Source organism: Melozone crissalis, unplaced genomic scaffold, assembly GCF_028551555.1.
Source record: "Melozone crissalis strain CALT ecotype California unplaced genomic scaffold, PUWL_Pcris_2 ptg000016l_1, whole genome shotgun sequence".
Taxonomy (NCBI): Eukaryota; Metazoa; Chordata; class Aves; order Passeriformes; family Passerellidae; genus Melozone; species Melozone crissalis.
The window spans coordinates 25,726,553-25,746,303 of record NW_026535794.1 but is presented as its reverse complement, the minus strand read 5'-3'; the positions used below and the strand labels follow the sequence as shown (position 1 = coordinate 25,746,303).

The window sequence follows — 19,751 nt, the reverse complement described above, 5'->3', positions numbered from 1 at the left end:
GGGGAAGAAAACAGCGCTGGGCAGGACAGCGGGGTTTGATGTGAAGGTGTTGGCATCCTTCCGCTGCTCGCCCCGGTGTCCCCCGAACGGGCCGGGAGCATTCCCCGGGGTCACCAGCTGGTGACACGGCCACCGTCTCCAGCGGGCGGAGCGGCTGCAGGGCCCCAAGAGCTCGGCGTCCCCGCGCGCCCGCCGGGCCACCAGCCGTGTCCGTGGAGCAACCAGGAGGGCAACCGGGCCCTTCACGGGGATGAGGCGGCGCTCGCCCCGCAAGGCCGGCGTGCCGCCGGTGCCCGAGGCCGCGTCTCCCGGCGCCTCGCCCGGCGCCCAGCGCCTCGCCCGCAGGGCCGGTCCGGACCGTGCCGGGCGATCACGGGGCCGCGGCGGGGCCGGGCGGGGGCGGCGCCCCATCCCCGCCTGTGCGAGCGAGCGGTGACGGCCGGCGCTGGCGGGCTGGTGCGCAGGCGGGGAAGCTGCGTGCCGCGGTCGGAAGGGAGGGGAGCGGAGGAAGGGAAGGGACGGGAAGGGGTGGCCGCGCCGGGCACAGCATGGCTGCCAAGGTAAGGCACCGCCGCCGGCGGCGGGCGGGCGGCGGGGAAGGGGCCGCGGCGGGGCGCTTGCCGGGTTTGACCTCGGGCCTGCCCTTGACGAAAGCCGAGGTGGCGCCTCCTCCTCCTCGCGGCTCGGCGGCCGCTCGCCGCCGGCCCCGGGGAGCGGGGGGTGGGCAGCGGGCGGCCCCCGGCCGGTGGGGCTGTGTGCCAGCGCGGCGAGCATCCGCAGCTGCCCGCGCCAGGAGCAGCGGGCATCGGCTCCCCTTGCGGTGCATCATCGGCGTCAATGACACTGCACGGCGCCTCCCGCGGCCGGGGCCGGGGCCGGGGCCGGTGCCAGGGCCGGTGTTGGTGTCGGCGCCGGTGTGGGTGTCGTGCCGGTGTCGCTCTCCCCGGCGAGGCCCCGCACTGCCCCGCCGGGCACCCGTGCCCTGGCCCGGCCGTGGTTCCGCCAAGCGCATTTGGGCCCGGTAGTGCTCAGTGAGAGCCCCGCCGAGCGCCTTGTTCCCCGGTGTACAGATGCATGCAGACACACGTACACACGTGCTGTGCATGCGGACAGACACACACACCTCCTCGGACGGGAGGATGCAGCGGCATCTCGGGACGGCGGCTCGCAGGTCCCGCAGTGGGCACACATGTTGGCCCTGCCCCGCTTGCCGGCCTTAGCGCGATTGTCCCTTTCTGCTTTTTCTCCCATTTTCTCCGTGTACCTTTTTTTGCCTTCTGTTTTCACATCTGGTCATCATTTCCAAGGATTTTTACTTCTCAGTGTTGTCCTGTCAGGTGGATACCTGCTATTTAGGCTTTTTTTGCTGATCAGAAGGATAAACAAATTGAAATATGTTATTTAATCACCTAGTAATGTACTCCCATCCCAGAAAAAAAATTGTCATTAGCTAGATCAAGGCCATATCTAAAGGGAGATAAAATGAGATGTGGTGTTGGTGTTTCAAAACTTACTGCTTCCATTAAGTTTCATATTTGAATACTGACACTTAAAAAAGAAATTACTCCATGTCCTTTTATTGAAGTCAGTGATGAAACTGACATTGAGGAAAGAATCATTGAGGAAAAAATTCCCTGAACAACTCAAAGCATGGCTCAGTGTGGCCAGAGTTGTGTGCTCCTTTATTTTAGCTAGGATATGATAGAGCCGCTTTGGTCAGCACGTTTCTCAGTAAGAACATAGGTTATCTGAACTGCATGCTCTTTTAGTGGATTGAGCAATATTTGATTCCTCATTCCTAGTGTATATAAAGCAGTCATCCCCAAATCTTGTGTTCACTATTTGTGAATCTGTGAAGCTGACCTATCTAGCCTTTTAAAAAATTTTTGATTTCCCACTGGTCCATACACACATGTTGGTTGCATCTTACCAAACTATTGGTGTTTAAAGACTTTAAAGTGTTCTATTCTCTGGCTTTTTGAACCTTTTACTTATTTTCTCTTCTCCAAGCAGTGGTTTGTAATCTGCAATCCATTTTAACCTATGCTAGTCACATATACTTAACAATACTTAATGTGTAGTTAGTGTTTGTCTAATTGGGTAGACACCTGTGCTCCATGCTACACATTTGCATGGTGTCCTTTTTCCTTAAGCTAGATTTCTTGCACAGTTCGGATCCCTAAAATCTACACAAGCATCTGTTGGAAAGACTCAGCACTTTAAGAGACACTTAATTAAATGTTGTATATGTCAGGTTACATCAGGCTTGGCAGAGAGATGCCCAATAAAAAGAATAATGGCTTAATTGTCATGTCATAGGCATTCTTGGTGTATTGCAAGGCAGAGATAAGCTCTTTGTACCCCAGAGTCTCATGCAGTCCTCACATAGCTTCCAAGGAAGACTTCTGGTTTTTATATAAGCCGAAACATGTTCTGAGAGACTTATGTTAAAAACAAACAAACAAACAAACAAACTAGAACTCTGGGCAGCTAGAATGGATTAATTACATTACCTTGTGGGATTCAAGGGGATTTTTGTCTTCTTCAGCTGAAACAGTTAAATACAGGTAAATTTCTTTTTGTATTGAGGTCAGTAACAAAATGTAAGTAGCATTTTGTACTTTGAGGCTAACATCTGAGCTTAGGTTCTGCAATTATACATGTGAATAACTTCACCACGGAAAGAGCTTCTGGACCTGAAGTTATTCACATGTGCTTGCAGGCACGTGCCTTGATTTGTGTTCTAACTTCCTCACTGATGCATCTCAGTAATGTTTGCCTTTTTCACCTCAGCCAAACAATGGACTGGTGAGTTAAATGCTTTTTCTTAAATTTCTTTAGTACTTTTTCCTTGCCAGTATCCTGCATGACCGCTTTCTTTAATTTTTTTAATTGTACCCTTTTAGGCATATGAGTCTTTGGGATTGAATGTAATTGGTCTTTGCTTGCAAGATTTCAAATGTTGACATATTAAGCAAACTCTAGGAATTCAGTCTCTCAAAAGGAAAACCCAAATGGGATACTGTTAAGGCTGCATAGTTAAGCACTCAGGTATCAAGAAATGGGCACTACAGGCTGATTTAATTTCCTTCATTGTATATAGCTCAATGTTTCCAACTTACACAGCATTTTAAACAATGTATGTTATACATCAGTGGCTGAAACTTTGAAAACATTTTCTGAAACTGTTTTGGGAAAACTGCTATAAATTCACACAAATTTCCAGTAAAAAACAGAGGTGAGATTTTCCAGCAGATTTTTACCCCATTGGTAATTAAATTACCATCCTAGGTGCTGGCTTCTTTTTCTGCATTGTGCAAAAAAAGAGGCGAGGTGGAACATCTTTATGGTAATGCAGGTACAAAGCACTAATGCTTTATGTAGTCTGCCCTGCTTATTTCTTCATTTTGAGTGTTTAACGATGCAATCACAATGTTGTTTTTCTGCCCTTTAGCCAGATAGTTCTAAAGAGAATTTACCTAGTCTAGCGAATGCCCCTTGCTGTTCACCTGGTGTGTATTTTACAGCAAAATTAAATGTTTGTGTTGAGTGAATGTCAGTTACCCTTGATCCCTATTCTGCTACAAGTTCTGGGCATAGCTGTTGTCTCATGCATGTGCAAAGTGTGATTTGCTGTCTTTTTAAAGTTCTACTGCTTGGTAAAATGTAAACATATTTTCAGTGGAAGGTCCTAAGGTATGTCTCAATGAGACTTCTTTCTGTAGCTGATTTTGCCTTTGCTACTGTGCTACTTTGTCTGTTCAACTTAAGGTCAGAAATTGATATTTGTAATGGGAGTTATTATATATAATATTTTTAATCTTTATATTTCATAACCACTAAGCTACGTTCAAAACAGTTAAAAATTGCATTAATGAAAATTCCAACCTCAAATAATTTTGATAGATAATCAAAGCCTAGTAAATTGTAAAAACAGTGGCTTAGCATGGAAGCACATGAACACCATTAAACTTTATCTCTGCTGTGGACAGCATGTGAATAAATTTCTGTAATTGTATGAACTGCGTAATAATGATACAGGAGTTGATTTTTGAATACTGTGGAATATCTTTGTTTCTAATGTTACTGGGTTTTTTTGTGTGTCATGTGTGAACTTTTATCCATTGGGCATGTACTGGCTGCCCGTACTACTCAGAAAGTATAAGGTACTTTAAAATTATTGTCTTATGAACAAAGTGAACATTGCATGCTAAAAAAGCTAGTTGTACAACGACTGTTCAAGTGAAGGCATGAACCTTACATCACTACCCAATGGGACTTGTTTGCATGCTTAATTTTAAGTGCATGTGTAAATATTTCTAAGACTGTCAGAACCACGTCAATAATGTAACAGAAAGAGATCTGTTGCTGACTTATGTGACAATATTTGGGATAGTTGTAATGCAAGGTAAAGAAAATTGGTTATGCAATTTTCATGTATTTAACTTTTAATTCTCTTTTCTCTTTTGTTTTTCTGGAACTGTTTATTATGGAAGCTGTATCAGTGGAGTTAAATGTTGTTTCTGGTTACTGCCACATCTACCTTTAAAATCCTAAACCTTGTCATACCAAAAATAGATAGTGCCCAGGCACAGACTCCTTGTATGTCTTGGTGTTACTACAGTCAGACATGTCACACTGAACACCCCAGTCCTGCAGGATGCATCACCTCAGCTGTATTAACTGGAGTTCTGTGAGGGGTTGATACCACTGGCCCTGCCTCTACAACCCTTTTTGTGTGCAGAAGGGATCCAGTGCCTGCCCTGGATGATGTGAATTAGTGAGGTTTGGGTAAGCAGCGATTGAAATGCAGGCACAATGGCAATGCAGTTGTAAATAAACATGATTACTACAAATAACACCAAAACTGTTACATGCTGACAGAACCATGCCACTTTGATTTTTTTGCTGCCATGCACACCCAGTGTGTCCCTTTGTGCATCATTCAGCTCCATTTTGCCTCTTTGTTCAGCTCCTTCTTCCGCGCTCGTTTTCCTGTGCTAGCAGTAGCGTGGAGTGTGCCTGGGAACAGATTAAATTCACTCTTCTTGCCCTCAGTCGTGCCATTCTTCCCTTCCTCCAGCCAAATGGAAGAGAAGAATTGCATTGCATTGGACATGGATTTGTTGGGCCCTCAGAAAAGAAGAGGTGAGGGATTCTGGCATCATGATGGGCTCCTGTGTCCTTGAAAGGAGAGGAGTCCATTGTGGACAGGCTCCAGCCACTCAGTGAGATCAGTTGTGGAGAGAAAAGTGGTTGGTGAGTAAGGAGAGAGCAATCTGTTTCCCTGAAGCACCACTGAGTTTATGTACTATGGATTTAATAGTGTTATGGCACTTAATGGTAGTGCCATGGTAGTTTTTTGGATGTGATAGCACTGTGTAATATCCACATGAAAAGTCCTGTTGCTAGTCTGTACAGGTCCAGCAGTGTTTGCTCATGCATAGTTATATTTTGGATCTGTGCAGAAATATGTAAATTCTTATATGTATCATAAGACTCTTCTTTCCACTTTCCCCTCAGAAAAAAACCACATATTTATGCTGCTTATGACTTATTACTGCATCTTGATTTCTTAAGAGACCAGAATTTGCTTGATAGAGGGACATTGAATTTGTATGAGTGCTGATAATTTCAGACCTTTTCTAAGTACAAAGTAGCATGACTGATGACTGCAGCTGAAAGAGAGGAGAAACCAAGTCATTTACTCCATGTCCTGCCTGTCACAGTTTATGTGTCTGGTTTCATTTGGTTTCTTTTACTGCCTAGATCTTTGCTTATGATGTGTACCTTCAGGAGAACTGGTTGAGTCCCAGTCTCACAAGACTCACAGCATGCAACAGGGCCCAATGGCAAGGGTAATCCCAGGAAAGACACCCATGGAGCAATTCTGCTGTGGAAAAATTCCATGCAGCTCTCTGCTGCAGTGGACGCTGAGTTACCCTGAAAAGAAGCTTCATTACAGTGGAGGTTTTGTCTCAATTGATTTTACCTGTGTCTTTGTGCTGCTGTTTCCTCTCTGACCCCACCTTTCCTTATCAGAGCAAGGTGGGGACAAGAGGAGGTGGTGGAAGAGGTTGCTTTATGTCTTCAATATGTTAAGTACTGATGGCATCACATGTTGCAACTGCCAGTGGTTTTGGCAGGCTTTTGGAACTTGTTCATTTCCATTATGGTACCCCTGTAAGAGGAATTGCAGGGTGACTTTGCTTCATTGTATAACTTAGGAGAGGGCTACTGGATCCAGCAGTTATGTGTATACCTTGTCTTTTGTGATGCCTGCTGAAAAGAATTTGGAGTTGTCTGGATTTTATCACACTGGGAAATAATCTGCCCTTTCTGTGCAGCTTTGTGTCGCAGGAGGTTAGAAGAGCTCTTGGAAGTGTGCCTCAAACCACATGTTAAAGGCACTCCTGGAGCTGTAATGTAACCAAGCTTACAGCCCTGAATGATAACAATGTGTCTTCTGACCAGCTTGTTTAGGCCTGTATCTATTTTATTTGTCTATGTTGTCCAAGGAGTATGACAAGGAGGTATGTGATACTGAATTTCCTGGAAAATGGAATGAATGTGCTGCTGATTTTTAGCTTAATTTTTGCTTTTGAACTATGGAATTGCCTCTGCTTTGGCTGTAGAATGGCTTTACCATACTGAATAGAGCCTGTGTGTTTGTATGGTGCCAAACCTAATCTTGCAAAAGGCCTTCAGGCACGACTTTACTCTGCTAATCATGCTGTTTTGCTTTAGCTACAACATAATCTTCAGGAACTGATGTTTCATGGTGCTAGATAACTATGGCTAGTAAAATGTAAGGTTGCATGATTTCTGATGCCTTCTCTTTCTGGAAAGGATCTGTATCTCAGTCATTTACAGAGAGACAAAGAGGTCCTTATAAAAATACTCTATATTCAATTGCTTTGGAATAAAGCAATTTCAGCTGAAGCTGTGTTAAAACACTTAAAGGAACACTGTAAATGGAGTTTTTAAAATAATGTCATGCTATTTGCAAGATCTTAGAAACAGGCAATTGCAATTATATTCTTTACCAAAAATGTTACTTGACCTGAACAAAATCCAGTGTGCTAAAGGATGAAATTGCTCACAAGGAATGTGTTGTTGGCATTTTTCTTTTCCTCTGAAGAGAGAAAAAATTAAATATTTGAGAGAGAGAGTGGCAAAGTGACTGCATGTACACTAAACTATGTGCATTTAGCGAAGAAACAGAAGAAATACAGCTTGTTGCAGGACTAATCACATTCCTCTTGTTGAGCACATGTGAGATCCCTAAATATCAGCCGGATTTATATATTTATGATACCTTGCATGCCTAGGCAGCCTGCCAGAAGTGTTTTTGTGCTGGCCAATATGGTCACTCTTTGAGTCCCCTTGGAGATCTACCTTACACTCTGGCCATGTGAAAACCAATTTAGAAAAAGATTTTTTTTTTTTTTTTTTTTTTTGCTGTTCTTTAGACTAACATCTCCATGCCTAACTTTTTTACCCACTTGACTTTGGAATTAAGAAACCTACCAGAGCTGTGAGGGATCGGTACCAAAACAGCCAATGTGCTCACTAGGGAGCATCCAAGGCAGCCAGTGGGATATGAAAGAATAGGGATGAAGAAAAGGAAAGTCCCTGGAGGATCTTTAAAGAGCAAGGTTTGCACCTCTGTTTCAGGCAGGGCCATTGCACTGTTTTGCTACAATGCAACAGAAGGACGGGGGGCAAGAGGTGTGGGCCAGAACCTGATTCAGTTTGGAGCCATTATGGAACCTGGCACAGAGGGGGGAGGATTTGGATTCTTTGTTGCCAGAACCTGATTCCTTTTGGAGCCATTATGGTGCCCACCTGAGCGGGAGGGAAGGTTTGGATTCTTTGTTGCCAGCAGTGTTGATGCATTTTGCATGAAGGATGCCTCCGGGGCTGCTGCCTGCTGGGTGCTCACTGCCCATGTGCATTAGACGTGTTGCATGTGTGGTTGCTGGGCGCCTGGTCAGTGTGTCTGAAATGTCTGTACATGCTCAAATCAGGGCTGCAGCAGTTCTGGATGTGCACCTTGGGGAAACTTCTGGAATCCTAAAACCTTAAATTGCATGTGACTTTCTGCTTGTACAAATGGAATGGTTTTTGCATCATGCTGTGACTAGAGGTAGCGGGGCGTGCTAATGGATCAGACCCTCAGAGGCTGAGCAAAGTGGAGTTTGCAAATACACAAACACAGTTTTATTTGTAGAGAGTGCTCTGAGATGGGCAGACTTGTGCTCACGCAGCCAGACCTTTTAAAAATACTTCTAAAATCTTAGTATCATCACTACTTCATATCTTTAGGATCTTACTGCCTCTTCTTTGAAAGCCAAGGCTAGACCAGGTCTCTAGGTCTGGTTCTTTGCCTTCTTGGTGTTGGGCTGATTGTTCTCTGCTCTGATGCCAGGGCTGAACTTTCTTCTCTTGGCTGGGTTGGTGTGGAGAGGTACCTGTTTGTTTCTTGAACTGCCAGGTCACTGCAGTTTTTAAAAGCTGGCAGTAGCTATGAAGTTGTGATTTCACTAAATAATGATTCAGTGACAATCCTAGAGTAGTGTAATGGTGCAGGGGTGAATTGAAATGGATAACTGACTGGAAAAAAAGTGACACTTTTTTTCCTCTTTTTTTTTAGTGTATATAAACTGGTTTTGTTTGCATCAGATCAGATCAGTTCCCTAGTACAGTTCACAGCAAAGCAGTTTAAAGAGTTATGTGGATGGCACTGAGCACAGAAATACCTTAAGCTGGAGACCTGCAAAAGGTTGTTTAGTGTTACTCCTATAGGGATATTTACTGCTGTGCATTTATAGATACTTTTACATTTTCCACTGCTTGGCAGAGAAGTAAGAAGGCAGGCTTTTTTACTTTTGCTAAGTGGTTTGTCTGCTGTCAGCCATAGATAGCCATAGAGGTTGCAGGGATTTTTCCCTGAAGGTGGGAGGTGTGGTGCAAGAATGTAGCCATGCGGATGTAACTGTAATATGGCATAGGCAAAACTGAAATTCTCATAGAACTGATTGGTCAACTAATCACTCACAAGTTACATACCTGCCAGTAGGCAGAAATTTAAATTGAAAGAAGGAAAGTAAAAAATGGAACTGAAACACCAAGAAAGCTTTGTCATAACTTTTCTTTTAAATATTTGTACTCTTTTAAGGTATTTTTTCCCATTTTCTCTGTATAGCCTAATACCTGGACTGATAGGAATGTTTTTAAAAGGAGTTTCCTGAGTAAGCAGAAGTTAAAAATCAGACTTCCCTTGCAAATGGTTTCTACTATTGTGTTGCTTTTGTTTTGTTTTTTTTTTAAATATGCGTCTCATTGGCTTACTTATGTATTCAAAAGTGACCTGACTTTGTTGTAGAAGGAGTAACTGCCACTTGCTTTAGGCAAGTTTGTGGTTGGTTTTGCCTTGATTAGCCTAGCTGGTCCATACATGTTTTTCTAACAGTGCTGATCAGCCTTAGCTCAACACAACACACAGAAGATGACTGCAGCCTTAGTCTGTAGGAGTCAGGCAGCTGGTGAAATTCTAACTGAGAAATGAAATCCTAACTCTCCAGAAATTTGGGAGATTAAAGGAGGATGACTTTGATGATGGATGCTGAAGATGAAGGAACTTTGAGAGCCGTGTGATAATCTGTGTTTTATTTTCCTTTGGTTGGTAGTTTTTGAAGGATTGATACAGATGTGAATTGTTAGGCACTCTGTCATTTTATGAATTATCCATACTAAAATGTATAAAGGTCAAAATGAAAAACAAAGCTACAGAGAGGTTTCATGCATTTGTGGTTTAGGTTACTTTTATGAGTTTAGGTTGCCTTTATGAGTTATGACCTTCACATGCCCTTGGTCTTGCTCCCTACCAGCAAGTCCACGTTAGCATCAGTAATATTAGTTTATCTTTTGGTAGAAGACCTGATCTCTAAGACTCTGGACCCAAGCTGGAGGCAGGGTACTCTGAAAACAGACACCTGAGACTTTTTCTGGGATTTGTATTTGTGTTGGTTTTTTTGCTATGTTTTTTTTTTAATTTGTTTTGGTTTGATTTTTTTTTAAACCCAGATATCATATTTGGAAAACTTAGGCAATCTACGTTTATAGTAGTAAATAGTAGTACCACAACTGGGGATTGTTTTAGTGTTTCCATTTTTAAGTGACAAATTTTCTTTACTCTGCAGATCTCTGTAGTCTTTCCACATTTTTGGCATTCATGCTGTTAATATTTTAGGTGACTGTGATTGCAATGAATAGAACAGGTAACCTGTCTTGAGGCTGTTAATTCTTGCTCCACAAACTGTCCTTATGACAGGTGAGCCCTTCCCAGCCCTATTAGTGCTGTTTGCATTATTAGTAGTTCTTTTTGATGAAAACCAGGTGCCAGTGATGTTAACTCTGGAAAAGGATGTTAACTCTGCATCTTATTGCATACCACTGGTTAATTACATTTGATTTAATATGGAAAGAAACACAGTTGAATATTATTCAGACCTGTAAGATTACCTTTTTGTCAAGTGCAGTGCTTTGCAGAAAGCTAATAATGAATGTACTCCAGCACCTCTTTTGGGTATCTAGGGCAGGATTGTCTGGCAGCAAAACAGACTGATCAGGGAGGCAAATAGTTAATGTTATGTTGAAATTTGAAGAAGAATCCTTTAGAAACTGAGCATTTTAAAGCTCATTAAATGCTTTTTGACTAACATATATTATCTGATAGAAGCTGCCAGAACGCAGAATTAAATTCACCTGCTAAGGTCCAAGTTTTGGTGAGCTGGCAATAATAGTCCTAGAGTTGTAGTTATCTGTAGAACTATTGTTAGATTATATTGAGATTAGCCACAAATAATATAGTTGAAACTTGATTGTGTCTTCTTTTCAAAACAGAAATATCAAAGAATAATTTTACACAAAGGGTATTAGCATTACACTTAAAGGGTGCATTCTTTAAATTAGTTTCCAGTCTTCAGGTCCCACTGTGAATCAATCCCATGTGAAGATAATGTACACTGTAACTCTTAATGTCTAGTTTTTAAAAAAAATTCCATCAGTTTAAAAATTTCAGGGCTTTTAAAGGTTATTTTTGCAATTATTGGAACCTATCAGAAGAGTAATACATGTGCTTTTTACAACTATGATTGTTATGCCTTGATGATTAGGGTAATTGAAGGATTGAAAGAGTAAACTAAATTTCAGAGCTAGAATACAGAAGATGTTGTGTAGCTAGATGACCACAGTTATTTGCCAACCTTACAAATACGTGAAAGCAGAGTTTGCTTTCCCTCCTCCTACAGAAGAGGAGACTGAGGGGAGACCTCATCCCAGTCTGGAACTTTCTTATGAGGGGGAGAGGAGGGACAGACACTGGTCTCCTTACTCTGGTGACCAGTGACAGAACCCAAGGGAAGAACCTGCAGTTGTGTCAGGGGAGGTTAAAGTTGGATATTAGGAAAAGGTTCTTTCACCCAAAGGGTGGTTGGGCACTGGAACAGCTCCTCAGGGAAGTGTCACAGCACCAGGCCTGATGGAGTTCAGGAAGTGTTTGGACAATGCCCTCAGGCCCATGGTGGGGAGGGCATTGTCCAGTCATGTTGGGGATGGTCCTGTGCAGGGACAGGGATTGGATTTCATGATCCTTGTGGGTCCCTTCCAACTCAGCATATTCTGTGATTCAGATGTTTTTGTGTGATTAGTATTCTGAGTATCAAAACATGGCTTTTGAGCTAAACAGCTGTTGAGCAAGTCTAAAATATATCATTCCTGAGCAGTTGTGGAACTGCACAGGGAGGGAAGTGTGGGGAATCAAAGTCTGAGTATTTCCTGTATAGCTGAACAAATTTCTTCAACTGAAAACTTTAAGAAAAGGATGAGAACAGACATCTCATGTAGTTGAATTTCGCTTCTTGTTTCCCCAATAGAGTTTATTATTTCTCTGTTTATGACAGTGATCTTGTTGGTACTTCCTTTGTAATTGAAATTTGATTTACTGGAATTCAGATTGTTATGTAAAATGCCAGATTTTTCAAGCTCCACACACTGTTTTGCATTTATCTTTTCACATTTTTCAGTTTCTGTAGGTGAATACTGCCTGATCTTTATTCACCAAGGATTTAAAAATGTTTTTTTTCATGGAGCCAAGCTTCATTTCTATCTGAGAAGAAAAGTTTAAACTTATTAGGAAATGGAAAGTTCAAAGAAGGTTCTGTGGCAGGTTGGTGTCTTTTTTTAGAGCTGGCTTTGCAAGGAGAGGAAGACGAAAAATTAACTAGCAGTCACTGTGCTTTGTTTTTCATTCTGACATTGTGTACTGGGGAAAAATGTTGTAGATTTCAGAATAAGGAAAGGCACGCATTTTTCTTTCCTGATGATGTTTGCCCACTACTTAAAAATGCACTCTGTCAACAGGGGAGGAGGCTTTCACCAGGATGATCCTAAATCAAATGCCACTCATTTAGCTAGTAGGAGGAAAAAATTCTAATTGTCTTTATATTTTAGTTGCTATTTCTTATCCCAACTTCCCTGAACTCTGTCAGCCAGTAGAATCACCATTTTGGGGGGGTTTGGGTTTTTGTTTCAGCCAATGGATATATAATTCTGGGAAGTTATCAAAAGTGCCTACTTCATCAAAGTAAAGCATAAATTAGAGTAGTTTTAAAGAAATAAATTAGAGCAAATTATTCAGTGTTGGAGTAGCTTGAGCAGCATCTGACTACATCTTTCGTCAAAGGTTGATGGGTGTTAATCAAAATGCAGGTAACATCTCCAAAACATGAAAGGCCATCAGCAGGATCATGACACAAAGATTCTATGTCTGTACATGCGACTCTGGTTTGAAGGTCTGTGTTCAAATGTGTAGACATGTGGTATCCTACATTGAGAAATAAAATCTCCTGTCTTAATGCCTCTTGGTAGTGTGTGTTTATGGTGTGGCTTTGCTTTTTTATTTTTGCACTTCTTTTACATCAGGTGCCCTCTACATCTGCTTAGGCAAGTCTGGGTCTGGTGTGGGCTCTTAGGGTGGGAGAGAGACTGGGATGTTGCCTCGTATCAGTAGCAGGGCAGGAGTCTTGTTTCTTAAAAGATTTAATTGAAAGATATGTCCTGCAATAGCAGTCATGTGTTTCCTTTGTTATGTGACTTTCCTGTCACATCTGTCCATTGCATGACCTGATGTGTAGGTCTTACTTTAGGATAGAAGAGGTCTGACAATTAGTACTACTGAATACAAACAGCAGACTTCATTACTGTTGTCATTTTTCTCTGCCTTGGAAATAAAACCTATTCCCAGTCTTCCCTGAATCCTTGGCTGCTAAAACCTCTTGGTCACGTATTTTATTATTGTAGTTCTTTATCATGTTTGACAACTACTATTTGATGAAACATCGCTGATTTAACAGATCTTTGACAGAAGAAACCTTTAAGTGAGGCACTGGGTATGAAAAGCCATTAGAAAAACACAGTATGTAAAAATACCGCGTCTGCCTGATTCCTTCTCTCAGCCCATTGTGCAGTCTGAATCTGACTAGAGAAATCTTCACGTGTTTGGGAGAAGAAATTTTTGAATAATTTCACATTTCCATTAAAATAGTTTTTGTCACTGACATCAAGTCAGCCTTCCTCCTTCCTGTCACTTCACCTGTCTAAGACTGCTTGCCATTGTGTGTCAGTCTAACTGGAAACTACTTTCTAAAGATCATGAATTAGTCCCATGTTGATGCTGTTCAAAAGGAAGAAAAACATGGCAACAACAAACTTTATTCAACTGCTTTTACTCTGTTCGCAGACCTAGATCAGTAACTTGGTCTGAATCTTTTCTGTCAAGACTAACTAGTGTGAAGCAGCAGGTTCAGTCTTTTCTGCATTGTGAAGATTATACTACAGGAGTTTTGAGCCTCTTTTGTCTCCATAAAGAAGATAGTGGTGTAAAACCCTTAATGACTGCAAAACTCTTGCAATTTGCTTTTGGTTTTCCATTACATGTAACCTATAGATTCAGTATCTCTGGTAAGAGAACAGCCCAGACCAGAATACTTAGTTCTCAAGTGTGCAAGCATTTAAATCCTGTATCATTGAAATAGCACTTAATAGTTCCTTATTCTGTGTGCCTTTGGCAAGTTGATAAGAAATCAGCTTTTTCCCCTTTTTCTCTGGATGTGTGGCAAGTGAAGGAAGTAAAGAGAGCCCTGAACTCTTGAAAATTATGGAAGTATCTTAGCAAAATATGCACAGAAAGTCTGCCAAATACACTTGTTTTCCTCCAGTGTTTTTAGGAAGTTTTATACAGAATGTGTGCCTACAATTCTTTTGTAGCTTTGAAAACCTGGGGCTTTGTGTATGACCCATGATTTGATCAAACAAAGGTGTAAGTAATGACGACTAGTGTGAGATCTCCTGGATTTTTTGTTCACTGCAGATTTTGTGGGGTAGTGCAGGTTGTGAAAGCTGTGAGGTGTAATCACTGATCACCCAGCCTTTTTTTTTTTTTTTTTTTGAGGTAAAGCATTAACTTTTTGTGTTTCAAAGTGCTGGATCAACTGGTCAGAAAGAGGTTTTTTTTTGAATTCTGCTACAGTTTTGACAGTTTGGGCTAAAAAGTAGGATACTATGGGATGGCAGACATGCTGTTCTGAAATCATTTGGTGATGTCAGGGTGCTGATAACAACCCAAGCGTTGAAGGAATGAAATGGAAGAGCTCCTGGTTACTGAGTCATTAAAAGAAAAGTGCTAGGTCTTCTCTAGTGTCTTAAACACTGCTCTGTGTTTGTTAATCTGGTATTTTTAGAGTTTAGTTTGACTGCAATGCCCTCAAAGTAAATGGAAGTCCATTTCTTGGGGAATAAAAGGTTCGATATTGTTTACCCCTCTGCTAAAAATGCTTTCCTGGAGGTAATTTTAAGGATTTTATCTTTAAATTCCCATCTTTAAATTAAAATGTTCAGTTTGACATCATCATTATTTCCACTGCAACCAAGTGATCTCACAAAAACATTTGGAGGGCAATGCAGCAGAAGTAAATTTAATGTTTTAATGAAACAGTTATTGCTTTATGCAAATATCTATGATAAAATAGACTAACAGATGAGAAGCCAAAATCATTCAAGCTAAAATCAGAATAGTTTGTAATTAAAATGCTGAAAATGTTTCCACAGTTTCTTAAGGAGATGAGAAGATTTTAATTATTGTTGTCAGGTATCTTACAAGTTAGGTGTATTATGGAGAGTTATTGTGAACTTTGTAACAATTTTGACTGAGGTGTGGCAGGTCAGTGGCAGATAAACCCCTAGGATTACAGTGACAGCATTGCATAAAAAAATATAGGTTTTCACTGGTTTATTTTATATACCTGCATGAAACTGTAAATTATTTCCAAGTACCCTCTTTGATAGCTTCACTTTTCAGATCTTAAGCAAGAATGAAGGTCACACAACCAGAGTGTCCTGTGGCAGCTGTGTAATCTGCTAATATTTAAACATCAAGCAGTTGTTTGTTGTTAATATTGAAGGTAAGAATTGTGAAATACAATGTTAAACTGCCTTTACTTTGTACTCCCTGTCTTCAGGGAGATTATGTAATAAGTTTAAACGAAAACCTATATGGTGCTAGTTGGACAAACAGTGATACCCTTGTTTACAGGCAAAAGAGAGTGTGTTTGAAAACACATACTTTGACATATGTATTATTTTGAGATGACAGGTAAAAATCTTCAAGGGAGAGAGATACTTTGTTAATGTGAAAGTCCAGGTCTTCCGTAGTCAGAGGCTTATTAACATGTTTATGTGGGAAAGGTGGATACTTACTGTTACTCAACTTTCACAGATGATGGCCATGCTTCCCATGACCCAGTATGCCACTGTGTTGAGTGCTGTGTGGATAGAAAAAAGAAAAATAAATAGCATTGTTTTTTTGTTTCAAGTAGGAAAATATTACCTTTTGCCCAAATATGTTCTGGAATGCTCCTGTTATTTTTGTTAGCTATGGGAAAGGGTTCCTGACCACAGGATTTTAGCTCTTCTTTGAGTCTCACCATTTATAGCCTTTTAATAGCTTTACTTGATGTGTGTGATGTTGTTTCTCTTATGCAGGTGTCATTTGTTCTTTTTAAAGTTGTAGATTGGATCCATACATGCATAAGGATTTGTGCCCACTCCCACACCCTTCCCAGTTCTCTGAGCTGCTGAGGTGTAGCATTTTGAATAGAGCTGAATAGATGGTATTGATTATAAACAGGATTTTGAAAAGTGAACTTCTGTCTCCAAAGAAAGAAACACAATACTGAAACAAAACACATTTACCTGTCAGTTATTCCTACATAACTCCTGTCGTGCAATTATTGGTCAAGTCATGTAATATATATTTCATAACTTTTCTTAACTTTTCTTCAGCACATTTCTTTACCTGCTCATTCACAAGCATGGAGTTACAGATTACAGATTACTCTACCAACAACTTAAGATGCTGCCTATAAACGTTCCACAAGTTTATGTGATACAATTACTACTATTATTATTATTATTATTATTATTATTATTTTGGTGGTGGTTTTTTGTAATTAGTAGTTATTTAAGAGCAGGCCATTCTGGTTATCATACCCCTGTATGGCTCTGTGCCAAGTCTGCTTTCTTCAAAAGGCAGCAGGTTTTTGTTTATTGCTGCAAACAATCTTGCTCACTCACTGGGACCTTGTGTTGGCATCTGGGAGAGAAAATTATGCAGATACCTTTTTAACATTGTTCAGGGTGTCCTTGCCATTGTTGGTTCTGTAATTCATGAAGGTGTCAGACAAAGCATGGAATGCCTCTTTTTAGGTCTCTGTGTGTACTGTATGATGTCAGGTGCAATTGAGGACTCTGAAGAAGTTCCCTGGGAGTGCAGCATCATACCATTGTTTTGAATCTTTGGATTGTGAGTTTTCTTGGTGGAAGAACCTCTTTAGGTTATTATAGCTGCTTTGTGCTATGGCAGGGGAAAGTGAGTGTTTGGGTGGTGGTTGGGGTCAGAAGCTTGAAGCCAGGTGAAACCAGGCGTGATTGTCTCCATTAAGCTGTGAGCTGTTGGGAACCTTGAGCACCATGAGCATGGGTACCTTGAAGAGCCTTGTTACTAACTTGTATGTTGCACTCAGAGATGGATCTCAGAGCTCACTGTTGCCCTGCACGGCTGTGAGATGATGCTTCCTGAAGGTGCCACTTTCTGAGAGCCATGGTGTTAAATGGCCTTTTGTCTTGTCACCTACCCATTGCTTCATCCTGGTTAAAATACATATTTTATGTTAATAACATTGAATGCCAGGCAAGATTCATGCTGCCATGATAGTCTGCCAGTTCTCTCTTATAATTTTTGAATGGTAAGAGTGTCATTCAGTATCTTCACTGTCTGCTTTCTGCAGAAACTGCTTTCAATCTTGCAGTTGTTACACTGGAGAATTTTCCTATCCTTTGCTTCTTTGGGTGAGATGAATGTTTTTCTGCTAGATGTAAGCCTCTGGAAGACAAATTGCTGGGACTGGGATGACTGTTTTGAAAGATGGACATGAGGCTGTTGATGTCTTAAGCTTATGGTCAGTGCACTGGGTGTACATTGGCATTATTGTTGTAACAAAACATGCCCTGGGAGAATCAAAAAGGAAAGTCTAATCTGGACTGAGATGGCCACCAAATATGTTTTATCAGGTTCATAATTCTTAGATATGACTCTGTTTCTGAAAGGTGTAAGGAAGTAAATAGCAGCATTAACATCTATAACTTCATCCATCTATGATGAGCAGGAGTGGGTATTTTTGAAACATACCCATGACTGGATAAAAAATGTCACTTGACCATTCTCAGGAGCTCCTTTGAAAAGAAACTTTTTAATTGAAGGACCTCTAATATATCTTATGTAGAATTATCCAATTCTTCAAGTGAGTGGTGAGCTCTGGTTTGTTGAGATACACAGTAACATATTAACGTTGCATAATGGCCATCACAATGTGGCTCACTTGTGTATCTCTGGATCACTGTCCTGAGTAAAAATGTGTTGCAGAAGAGCTATGAGACAATAGGGAATATTACTTTGAGAGAGAAATTACAGTCACAGTATGGTAACACTTTATGATGGATAGATAGAGTGATTGGAGAACTGGGCTTTTTCTGATAGTAAAGGAAAAGCGAAAGAAGTTTCTGTTTTTAACAACATTTAGGTTTTCAGGTTCAGTTTCTTACTGTGGTGTAGTGCATCAATTTTTGTTGCAGGAATGATAGCTGTTGTATCCTTGTCGTAGTCTGGAGGCTGACTACAAATAGTCCAGTTTGTTCCTAACTCTATTTTCTGATAAGTACTTAAAGTTTGGAGTGGTTTGTGTTGGCCACAGTATGGTGCTTTTTCCTTTATTTAAATGCTTTCACTAACCAATGGCAATGCCTAGCTATTTTTACCTTTGTTAGTTTTACTGTCCTTCTGTTTTCCAGATCTTTAAGTACAAAAATTGTAGAAGTAAACACTCTAAAGGCATTTTTACATAGCATTGAGTAGCTAATCTTGGAAATTCTTGTAGCAGTTTTTCTTAAGATATGTACTACTCCCACCTTGGTTTCTGTACCTACTTGGAAGTATTGGACAAACTGGACAAGGATATTCCTGTGTGTATATAATTGGTGTTGGTCCCTGATGAATTTGTGTGCAAAAATACTATGGTTCATTGGGAGTCTCCTTGTGTGAGAGCCATCCTATGAACAAGCCATCTGCATTTGCTGTGGGAAAAGCATTTGAAAGTAGGATCAAAGCTAGAAGGTAATTGCACAATAAAGTAGGTTTGTTAGCTTTGATTCACCTGGGGGAAGTGAGGCTTCCACCTCCCATGGTGCAGAAGACTGGGAATTGCCCAGAGATTATAATTATGATGAAGTGAAGATGGATGTGAATAGCTTTGCTTGAGATATGCTGTCTTTGTTAACTAACAAATTCATTTTGCTTCACCAGTGTGTGGGGTAGACTCAGCACAACTGTCTAGTTTCAATAGTGCTTGTTCTGCATCTCTTCATTCTCAACCAGTCTGTAGGGTATGAAAAGATCCTACAGAAGATTCTTTATTGTTAATAGCATTCATTTATCTTAGCTTTGCTAGGTGTTATTAGACAAAGGAATGCTTAGTGCAGGGTTAGACTTTTGCGAAGTGTAGTTGAAATGTTTGACTGAGAGGATCAAAACTGTTTCTAGAAAAGAAAGACTGTGCTCAGACTGATCAGGCTGGATGTACCTACCTGCTTGGTAGTTACCAATGTCTCTTGCAGTTCTTCTTAGCCTAAGCCTTTGGGCAGATATGCCAAATGCTGTCTGAACTGTATTTTCCTAGGAGAAATACTCAGTTTATTGTTAAGGAGGTCTGTTGAGGAGGTTTTTGATCTGCCTTCAATGCCAGCTCTCCTTGCAGTTGTATGATTCTCTGCTTGGTGAACTGGTCCACACATCTTGCTTGAAATCTCCCTTGTAATGTCAAGTTCTGCATAGTTCACTTTCCACTGTAGATCACAGTCAAGTTCTTTTACTGTAGAAGGAATGGCAGTTCTTTTGCTGAGGTGACAATATGTATATTGGACTAACAGAAAATGCTTATGGAGGCAGCTGAAACAAGAGGCAGTGCACTGCACAGAGGCTAATGCAGAACACTTGTAACTTAGGATATGGGTGTGATGATGGAAAGTGACCAAGGAAAGTGCTAGGTTAGGAGAATGATTATATATGTTTATGCCAG

At 41.0% G+C, this 19,751-nt stretch overlaps 1 protein-coding gene across 5 annotated transcripts in view; it reads left to right on the top strand.

Annotated features, from left to right (window-relative positions):
- The first annotated feature begins 493 nt into the window (after window positions 1–493).
- Window positions 494–19,751, top strand: part of SLC25A13 (solute carrier family 25 member 13) — a 98,859-nt gene continuing 79,601 nt past the window's right edge. The window contains exons 1-2 of one of the 5 annotated variants that reach the window (XM_054273504.1): window positions 494–560; window positions 2,794–2,808. In XM_054273504.1, coding sequence (XP_054129479.1) covers window positions 549–560; window positions 2,794–2,808 — 27 coding nt within the window. In that variant the 5' untranslated portion in view covers window positions 494–548. Of the gene's footprint in view, window positions 561–2,793; window positions 2,809–4,896; window positions 5,260–6,401; window positions 6,534–7,580; window positions 7,659–19,751 lie in introns of those variants that run through there. The other 4 variants (XM_054273506.1, XM_054273507.1, XM_054273505.1 and 1 more) reach the window with 4 other exon arrangements.